The sequence below is a fragment of the Prosopis cineraria genome, unplaced genomic scaffold, assembly GCF_029017545.1.
Source record: "Prosopis cineraria cultivar Desert tree isolate PC_DT_omini unplaced genomic scaffold, ASM2901754v1 PC789, whole genome shotgun sequence".
Taxonomy (NCBI): Eukaryota; Viridiplantae; Streptophyta; class Magnoliopsida; order Fabales; family Fabaceae; genus Prosopis; species Prosopis cineraria.
In genome coordinates, this window is record NW_026556114.1 from 30216 (window position 1) to 41361 (window position 11146).

The 11146-nt window shown below is 29.0% G+C and overlaps 1 protein-coding gene across 1 annotated transcript; it reads right to left on the reverse strand.

Moving 5' to 3' along the window:
- Positions 1-5158: 5158 nt before the first annotated feature.
- Positions 5159-10787, reverse strand: LOC129298384 (exo-alpha-bergamotene synthase-like). The gene is made up of 7 exons (XM_054936775.1): positions 10542-10787; positions 10173-10431; positions 9106-9484; positions 8006-8224; positions 7378-7516; positions 6457-6708; positions 5159-5452 (listed from the first exon to the last, which is right to left on the reverse strand). Exons 1-7 carry the CDS (start codon positions 10785-10787, stop codon positions 5159-5161), a joined length of 1788 nt encoding a protein of 595 aa, XP_054792750.1.
- Positions 10788-11146: the final 359 nt, after the last annotated feature.

An 11146-nucleotide genomic window follows, 5' to 3' on the forward strand; every position in this document is an offset into this window, starting at 1 on the left:
TATATAAGATGAAAACAAATTTCTCTTAAAAAACAAATATGATAAAATCGAGGGAGTAATTGTTATTTTGTGACTTTAATTTTGTTTTTAGAGTGATTACTGATTTCTTTCACTTTTTTTATTGCATGCACATATCCTCTTATTATGAGCCTTTTGTTTGATGGTTGGGACCATAACCATCAAATATAGCTTTCTTTTTTCAAAAAAAAAAAAAAAAACGGGGGGGGGGGGGGTGGCTGTGATGCATATCTCATCAGCTCCTACATCACAACCAAAATAGAAAAGAATGCCACAATTCAAAAGCCTAACCTAATATGCATAAAGTCCCCCAATACATAAGCCTAACCTAACATCTTTATAAAATACATAAGTTAGGTTAGGCTTTTGTACATAGAAAAGGGTATTAGGTATTTTAAGCCTAACCTATAATAGGGGGTAATTTTAATTTTAATTCTTCTCAATTGGTATTCCTTAAATACATGAAAAATAAAATTAAAATTACCCCTAATGAATTGGTTGCATATTGAACACACGCTTGTATGTAATATATTTTGACACCACTTTTCATGATTTCATTTATGATAGCAATCCCCAAAATACCTCACAATATGTGTTTGGGTATGTAGTACTGTATTATAAATAACAATAAAGTATTTCTTTAAATTTTGTTATATAAAATAATTGAACTTGAGTGATAATGTCTTTAAAGTATTTCATCGGGCAATATCTATGGTACAGGCTGTACACTATCCTTTTGTGGGGAGCATTTTAAAGAACCAATAAACATATATATTGGTAAATTAAAAAATTAAGACTACTTGTTTGAATAACTAGTAAAAAATATTTTTATTATGCTCCAGCTATAAGCTTGGTCGTATGATTTGCCTCTTGGAATATTATGTTGTTTTGGGTGTAAAACAACACCACTGCCTCAATAAGAAAACAAAAATTAGTCATGCTAAAAATTTAAAAATAACAAAAATATAAAAAAAATATTTTTAATCCCTGCACTTTACTCATATTTTATTATAGGTCACTACACTTTTTTTTATATTTTAATTTATATATTTCATTTTTTAGTATTTTATATACATTTAAGGTTCCTATACTTTATTCATTTTATTTATTTAAAAATCTAATTAAAAAATGAGAGTTTAAGAATGTAAAATATTAAAAAAATATAAAAATTTAATTAAAATATAAATAAAGTGTAAGAATTAAAATATATGTTTTTTTCAAAAAATTCTCAAGCTGCTTTTGGGATTTACAACTGACACGTAAGTTGTCCGTTTGAAACCCTGTCTTGCGTACAATTTCAAAAATCGGTGGTGGTTCTTAAATGGAACTGATGATCAAATTTGTTTCTCTCTGAATGTCACTTCACTTCCGAGAAACTCAAATAGTTAATGCGTCAACACTGTTTGACTTCACGATCTCTTGCTAGAAAGTGCATCAACTATTTTGTTGGGCAAATTTATCCTTGGTCTTCTAAAAATCACACGAGGGACAACGACAGGGGAAAAAATTTTTAGGTGCACTCAATATACTTTATCATCCATAATCCAGCTAATAAAATTATATTAATTTAATTAAATAAAATTATATATGTTATTAATTTTAATAATTTTATTTTTATAATAAAATGTTTATTTAATTTCTTATCTTTTTTTTCTTATAATTAATTTTTTAATTAATTTATATTTAATATTATTTAAATATTATGTTTTCATTAGATGAACCATTGATTACGTGATGGCTTGAGTCTACCTAAAAATTTCTCGTGCCAACGCTGTTAAAATCATAAACGTGACTAATGGCTGTTCTAGCTGGCTCCATGTGGGCGACGCACGAGATCCATGGGCTAATATTGACTTTAGTGAGCAGAAAAATTGAGTAGTGAGGGCAATATTTATACCAAATATAAATATTTAAAATATATCTCAATTTTATGCATATCATAAATTTATTTTTACAATAAATACAAGAGTAAACAGTATTTTTAAATATATGTGCTTGATAATTTTAAAGAGAATAGAGAGCAATGATTTTTTTGTGGTGGCATGTACAATTTTAAAAGTAGGCAAGTGTAATTTTGTCAAAAAAGAAGTGTAATGTTTGTAAATTTCATGAGAGCAATTGCCCCCTTTTCTTACAACGCAGGCACATCTCTGGTTGATTTAGACTTGGTTTGGAGGAAGGAAAGAGTAAAATAAATAAGTGAAATTAGGAGAAGAAATTTTTTAAAATAATAATTTTTTTTTTGAAATTTTAATTCTTAGTTTTTTTCTTTTTTATTTTTTCTGTCCAACCAAATTATGGAAGGTTAAAAGATTCAGTGAATGCTGGGGTTGTTGGATCTGCTACTCCCTTTAAATTATAATATAAGTTATAATTAATTAATTCACGATTTACAAATAATGTTAGTTGAAATATTAAGTTTTTAAAAATATTCATCTTTCTATTTATACCCTTATCAAATACTCTATATAAGAGCTTTAATAATAGTAATTAAAATTCTAATACATAATTTTTTTAAAAAAAATAATAAATCAAGTAGGGATATAGTTAAAAAAATAAATATAAAAGTTATCAAATATGTTATATTTGAAATCAGAAAAAATTTTAAAAAATATTTTTTAGTCTCTTTGGTCCTATTTATAAGGTAGAAAAAAATATTTTTTTATCTTATTTATAAGCCACCTCATTAAATTTTTATTATGAATTTTTTTATTTGACCTTTATTAAATGTTCAGAGAGAAAATACATTGTTAAAGTATATATATTTAATAAAAAAATTTAAAAAATTATTAAATTTATAGATAAAATTAATGAGTTTTAAAAATTTTTAATTATGATAAAATATATTAAAAATGCCTTGTAAAATAGATCAGAGAAGCACAGAGCAGACTGCGGAGCCGTGGAGGGAGTATTTGTCTAGTGGGAATTGTTTAAACTAATGCGGCTGAAGACATCAAGTAGACGTAACTCGATGAAACATGAAACGCAAGATTCACGAGGCCCATGAGCCTTTTAATTTGTTTGGGAATCCATTAATTAAGGGGGCTTATTTATCTGCTACTCCCTTCATCTTTAATATTACCTTTGTTTTTATTACCAAAAAAAATATTACTTTCATTTTAAATTATAAAATATTTTTTAGAGATTCGGCTTTTCAAAATACAAAACACTCTAATAAAAATAATATTATTATTTTAATATTATCTTTTTCGTACATTCTGTCTTTTTAATATTATTTCACAAATGAAGTCTTAAATAAAAGTATTTTTGAATGTTTATATTTTTTAAAAAAATTATAAAATATATTTAATAAACTTAATGTATATGTAATTTTATCTAAAAATATCTTATAATTTAGGACAGATATAGTATAAGTTTGCTTTCGAACACTTATTGAAATCAAGGAGAGGTAGTCAATTTATTAAATCTGTCTTAAAGTTAAAAAATATTCCAATGTTGTCCTTATTAAAGAAAGAGAGAAATACAACATTTGATGAGTTATATAAAACTATTAAATTGGAATTAAATTTTATTTTTAATTATTTAGTAATTTGTTAGTGGTAAAATTAAAAAGTGTCAATTAATAATCATTTATATTGCTTATATTAACGACCAATGAATACTCTAAAAAGGTGTCCTCATAATATATTAATGGGGTCTGGAGGGAGCTAGTAATAAAAGGCTTATTTAAAACTATTTCTATTTTATTATTTTGAAAATTGGTTTTTTGTATAATATATTTTGAAAAAAAATCAATAAAAATAGGTATTTTTCAGTTTTTACATTTTCTTTTGTTTTCTAGAACAATCTCCAAGAACACCTAAAAAATATTCATCTTTTTATTCTCTAAAAAATATTTAATTTTTTTTAAAAAAGATGCTATAAAATTATTATTTTTTTTGTTTTGGTGAATATAAAATTATTCCTAGAACATGTCACCAAATAATTTTGAGAAAGCCTATTTCTTTGGAGATTTGGAGTCCACTTACTGCCCAATAAGGCCCAAACTTGTCCCTGGCCCCGTCCTGTATTATTCATAGTTCATATGCTTTGGGCATATTCTTCTTTGGTCTTATGAATAATTTGATTAAATGACATAAGTAACTAATAACTCTCTTAAATTCGTAATAGTTATATCATGTTTAAGTGAATTTATATTGTTGGAATATTGAATAGTTAACAAAAATTAATTGCTGATCATTAAGTTAGTTATACCCTAAACTTACATAAAGGTTTAAGGGTTAGGTATTGAGTATTCGCAGGGAGGTTGAATTCTTCACTTTATGGGTTAATTCCTAGAGAGCTTTTGAGTTAATTGTACGATTCAGCAAGGAAGAATTTTTTTTTCATTGTACTTTTCTTTCATAATCATGGATAAAATTTGGTCATTTTCCCCCCTCTTTATTCAATTTTGAAGACACGTTATGTAAGGTAACAAGTGATACCACAACATATGGTGTGTGGTGACGGGTAATATGGTAACATATAATACGATGCAATTTTCAATGACTAATTAAAAAGTTTCCATTGATTAGTAGATTCCACATCAAGTATTTTTACGTAGAAAGTCATCAATTTTTAGACAACTAGAAAAAATGGCTGCTCATTTATCAATTAATAACCAATTAAATACTGTCAACAGCTCACACTAAGAAGCAATATTGTCAGTGCAGAAGATTTCTCTTCAAATATATTTGTTCCTCTCTTGTTTTACGATCTCACATATTCCTCAATGCTCCTTCACTAGAAAACTTAAAAAAAAAAAAAAAAACATGAAACCAAAGTTATTGTTGGGCACGAGTAGTGTCTCGAAAAGGGAAAGAACAGAATTGAACAGACCAATGCTTCTAAAAAGATGCGTATAAATGAACAAACTACCATATTTTAATTTAAAATCTTGAAGTGTTAAATTTGTAGATCTTTTCTCTACTTATATTCTTTTTTGTTATTTTTACTTTATTTAATGTGAGACTTTAGTGATCATCTCAAAGTTGGTCTGCGTCTCGGCTTTTCAAAGAAAGTATTAAAAAGGAAAACCAGAAAATGCAGACCATGACAAGATCATCCAAAGGCAAATGATTCCACAAAAAGAGTATACTGAATGTGGCTCATGCAAAACCCATGAGCTATACGTACATGTCTAGATGGGAATGGGATCAAAAATTAACAAATTAACACGATGCTCGAAATCAGAATGCTGAAGAGTGTAGGTATCATCTCCATAATTGTAAAAGAACGTTGCTATCCTCGAAAGTTCCCAGGCAGTAACGTTGAAATCACGAGACAAGGACGATGTGGCAACTTGTTCATTCAGCTTCTTCCACGTTTTATATACCAAACACTTTACGTGTTGGATGGCTTCTTCTTCAGAAGCTCCTGTATCATTCATGTAACACTGTATTGCGGAGGGCACATCCCGTGTCTTTAGCTCACGCTAACAACAATTCAAAGTTAGACCCAACCAAAAAAAAAAAAAAACACTAAGTACAATGATTAAAAATTGATATTTTTTACAAAATAATTTAATAATTAAAAAAATAATAATTACAATGAAACTGAAAGTGCAATAACATATATGTAGATTGTTAATTTTTTTTCTTTGGAAAACTATATAGGATAGATATATTGATATAGTTTTTTATGTGAATATATTTTTTATATTTTATCTTGATCATTAAAATTGCAAAATTTACATGCCTTATTATTTTTCTTGAGCTGAGTGCCCCCCCTTTATAACAATTCCCGACTCTTTTGGGGTATTTTTATTTGAAAATCATTAAAAAAATAAACTGCACCATTTCACCACCATAAAATATTAAAACGTCTCTCATGTTATAACTAATCAAAGGAAAAATGAAAATAACCTATTGGGAGGTGGCAGCATTCAAAAAGAGTATTAGAGAGTGGTGGTATTAGAAGCCCCAATCCTCTGTAAACTTTTTTACTGCTCATATCAATCAAAGTTAGGTAATAATAGGAGCCCTTGATTCAACTGATTGAGGGGAGTTGCATCAGCTTATCCAAAGGTTTTAAATTCAAGTCTTAAGATATGTTGTTGTGTTAAATAAATATGGTAAAGGCATTTTTAGAAAGATTTTTTTCTTGGATAGATGTACTCCATCCTCTTTTAGTTGAATCTCTACAAAAGTACTTTATAATTTGAAATAAATTATGGATTTAAATTCGATAACTATATTTAGTACATGCTTTGAGTGCCTGTACCATTTAAATTATTGAAATTTAGATTAATAGTTCAGATAAATTTACTTATTCATTAACCTCAAGTATGAATTCAGAATGATTAATCTAAATTTTAACAGTTTCAAGTGGTACAGGTACTCAGTGCCTATACTAAATACAGTCATGGAATTCAAATTCAACGGATCATAGTGTTACATTTTCTCTTATATAAGAGAGAGAGAGAGAGAGCATAGGTACCTGAAATGATCCGAGGTCATTGAGGAGGCGGAAATTAAGGCCTGAGAAGTAAACCAGACATGAATGAGGATCTAAGGAATCCAAGTGGTGGTTGCTGATAGGATTATTAGCCAAGAACAGATAAGCATGCAGATGAAACAGAGGTCCACTAATCGAAATCCTTCCATTTTCCAAATATTCTTCCAGCCTTGGTGTTTTTCCGCCGTGGGACCATCTTGCCTCTACCATATATGCTTTACAGATCTCTTGCCACTGCAAATTTTAATTTAAATTACTTAATGAAATAATCATTAATGTTAATATTAAAGTCTCATTTTATAGGTACCTAAGACAGTAATTATATAGATGAGAAAATACTGCCCGGTTGATCCATATATTTCGATTGCATTTTGTTTTTAGTTCTTACATAGTTGTATTTCATTGTTCTTATTCACTTTAACTTGATTAGTCTTCAACGTTAATCTTTATAATTTTAAAAATGCATAGAAACACAAGCTGGCATTGACATAGTTAATTTTGTTATAACTCTACTAATTCCTTTACTGATATGGAAAAAATATGCTGACATAAAAGCTAATTGAGGGGAAAAACTGATATGGTAAAAATATGCTGACATAAAAGATAATGAAGGGGAAAAACTTAATTTTATATTTGACTGTGAGAGACGAAGGCAATATTGAATACACGTTAGCATAGGGATTAACAAAATTAAATACACACCAACAAATTAACTTCGTCGATACCATCTCATCATTCTTATGTGCATGTTTAAAACAATAGAAACTAAAATTTAGACAGGTTAAACTAAAGACGTTGGAAAAAATGAAATAAAGGTATATGTAATAAAAACAAAATAAAGAGACTTATGATGTTGTTGCATTTTCCAATATTGATATAACTAACTAGCATCACAGATCATACCCTTGTCTTGAGGTATGAATGGACGTTGTGCCCTTTTTCTTCGAGAATTTCAGAAGCCACTTCATCCGCAAAGTTATAAATTGCAAAAAATACCACTTTCATGTAATCTGGAAGATTATCCAAGTCATTTGCATCCCACCTAAAGTAAAATCACAATCAATATTGTATAGCTTGTAACTTGAAAGGCAGAGAAACATTTGAAAAATAAAAGATATACTTAGGGTAAAATTTAAGAACTTGGATTTTAAAAAATTAAAATAATTGAAAGATCTACCAAGTTATATAGCCATATAATTGTTTTTAAAATCAAAAACTATTGTCAAGTTTTATGTGATTTATTTTCTTCAAAGTTACTATTTTCCTTAAAGCTAATAATAATTTTTTCCAAAAAGAAAATTCTGATCTGATTCCGGTGAAATCAGCAGTAACATTGATTTCTGAAAGTAATTACAAGTAATTGCATATTTCTTGAAACTCATTACGCTAACATTTTCTTAAGTTATTTTTTCAATGTAGATTTTCTTGGAAACATATAAATAATAGTGTCGTAAAATTTGATAATAAGTAATTGCCATCTCTAACATCATCTAATACAACTAGGAGGAAGGAACAAAAATTATACTCAAACCTGAGAATGGCCTGTGTGAAGAGCTCTAATTCTTCCAAAGTGCCATAAACATCATACATATCATCTGTTAGGGTTATTATGGCACAAAGATTCCCAATGACTCTTCTTAATTTTCCAAAATCTGGCCCATCTTGCATTCCTAGGCCCCATACATAGTTGTCCACCACTCTACACCTACAGAAACTCACCTTCTCTTCCAGGCCAGTTCTTTCCCACCATCTTCAAATCAAACACAAATTTTAGCATTAGCAAAAACTTATATTGTGTGAGCGTAGATTTGGGAGAATGATACATGAATTTGATCAAAATAGGCAAATGATAAAAGAGTACCCCCGACATAGACAAATCACATTGAAATTTCTAGAGATTTGCTTGACATTTTTTTTTGTAAAATTATATTTTTGACCCTCAAAAAATAATAAAAAATGTAGTTATTAAAACTTACAATGAAGTTGTTAATAAATGAAGGTAATTAAAGCTGTTGATATATAGGAAGCATAGTAATTAGTTTATTTATGTAATAATAAATATACTTCCTATCTTAATAACTTTAGTTTTGGTATTAGCAACATAACTATCCATAACTTTACTTTAGTCATGTAATAATAATAATTATGCTTCCTATATTAACAACTTTTCCTTTGTTATTAACAACTTCAATAGTTTAGATTTTAACAATTATGCTTTCTATTATTTTGTAAAGAGTCAAAAACATGCTTTCAAAAAATGTCAGATACAAATTTCTAGAGACTTTAGAGTAATTACCCCACTTTATGGTACTCTTTTATAAATTACTTATTTCGATATGATTTACTTGTCATTTTTCCTATAGAATTTGTAATGGATTATTCCCTTTTTTCTGACATTTATTAATTTTTTTTTGTCAAAAACTACTTTTGTTTTATTCAAGGTGCTAAAAATTAAATTAATTCAATGCACTAATTTAACGATCAATAGTCAAAACTATAATTGAACCACAGTCAAACCAGTCATGAACAAATTATTTCACTGAACTGATTGATAAATTCAATGTTAACCATAGTTCATCTGGCAAGGTTGACCTTGTTTCCAATACAAAGTTATTTTAATTAATATCTCACCTTATATTAGACTTCACCTCTTCCTGAAACATTGCTTGAACCATGTTATAATCCAGTTTGGCAAGCTGAAGCAAGGTAGGATTCATATGAGGCATTCTTTCATATTCACCAATGAACCAACGTGCTTCCCATCTTGGAAGCCTCCAATGTAATGGAACCTCCAAAGCATGTTTCACTTGGCTTGTCAGTTCATGTCCTGTGTTGTTGCTCACGAAATCGTTCAGAGATTTCAATGTGAAATCTGCTGCTTTTTCCAAAACGGTTTCATCTTCCATTGAAAGAAACGAGGCTTCATATAAAGAAATCATTCCCTTGATATCCTGAGATAGACTTGTTTGAAAATCACAACCCTTTGCGTCTTTAAAACTATCAAAGGCATCTGCAGTAACAAATAGCAGTTCTAGTTAGTGCTAACGAGTTGAAAATTTTTAATTAGGAAAAATATCATATTAGATCCTTGTACTTTGATTAATTGTGATGTTTTTTTTTTTTATTTCGTTGTTCCCAATTTCTTTAGCTTGATACATCTGCAACTGCAATTTTAGTCTCTATAATTTTAAAAATACATGTAAAGAGTATGAACTATCACAGACAATATAAATGGACCAAGTATGACTAAAATAAAAGGTAAGGAGCTAGAAAAAGCTTTCTTGTATGCTTGGATTAAACAAAAGGTGGGAGATAAATGCAAGATTAAGTACGCGTAAACAATCTGGCTGCTTAATGGTTCCAAGAAGACACATACAAGTGAAGTGAATATGCATGATACCGCATCCTTAACTCAAAACATTGACATATTAAAGTTTACATGTTTTTTTCTACTTATATATCTCTTCCAACCCAATTCTATTCAATGTGAAACTTTTTTCTCATATTAAATCAAATCAACTCACGCTTGATATTCCAACAATGAGGGCTAATGTTTTAGATGGATCAAATTTAAAACAACTAGGAATAATGAAATAAAACTACAAAGACTGAAAACAACATGTAATCATGGTACAAGGATCTGCTGCTGTATTTTTCCTTTTAATTAATAATATAAAGTTCAAGTACGACGTATGTACCTGTGGATACATCATAGCCATGCTGTCTTAAGAGTCGAAACTCAAGTGCTGCGGCATGTAGATTCTTCTTGTTCTTGAACTTTTCCGCGTTATAAATATTTTCCAGTATCTTGCATATCTGACCTTTAGACTGATAACTTAGTCCGAGCCTTTGTAAGGTATCTATAAGCTCAAGTTGATCCACTGGATTCACCGTTTCTGAAAGCAGTATCCTTACTTCTTCCATGAGATTTCTTCTTTCTTCTTCATATGCTTGTTCCTGCACATCAGAAATAGATATCATGTTCAGAGGAAATTAAATCTTTGTCGATCTTCAGTCTTATATATAATATCTTTCCTAACTGTATGAGAATGAAATGATAACAATACCTTGTATTTATTATCCAAGGACCGAATATAATCATAGTTCCAAACATCAGGTTTGAAATTTCCAGATCGACGAGAAACTTGCTTTCTGTGATCAGAAACACTAACTGATGACGAGGCCTTGCATTGGACTGTAAGAGAAGGGACGTTGAAGCTTTTGAACAGGGTTGAACCAGAAGAGAATGTTTTAGTATTTTTAGTGAGGGAACCATAAGGCAGAGAAGCAATCAGGGGAAGTTGAAGAGCCATTTTTAATGAGAGGCAATTATGCGTGCACGAGCCAAATGTCAGCAATTTAAATTAAAAGAGGCATATACTGATTACTGAGTTGACTCATCCCGACTAACCGATTTCACAAGCCATAAGAATTGCCCCATCCCACCTCACTGAGCCATTAGAATTATACAACCGATAATTTGGACTAACCAAGTTTATTTGAGACTAACTTAAAATATCCAAAAATATATAAATATATATATAGAGCACATACAGCCAACTACATCTTTAATATCTTGAGCTTTTAATAAGAAATGAAATCTTTGAATTTTTTAATTTTGTTAAATCATTACAATCTTTATTAAAGATTGACGTGACATTACATGCATGTA

Coding starts and splice junctions, on each gene's coding strand:
- LOC129298384 (XM_054936775.1), bottom strand. CDS start 10,787: ATGGCTCTTCAACTTCCCCTGATTGCTTCTCTGCCTTATGGTTCCCTC. Junction 10,432..10,541: donor CCTTGGATAATAAATACAAG/GTATTGTTATCA, acceptor TCTGATGTGCAG/GAACAAGCATATGAAGAAGA. Junction 8,225..9,105: donor GAGGTGAAGTCTAATATAAG/GTGAGATATTAA, acceptor TTTGATTTGAAG/ATGGTGGGAAAGAACTGGCC.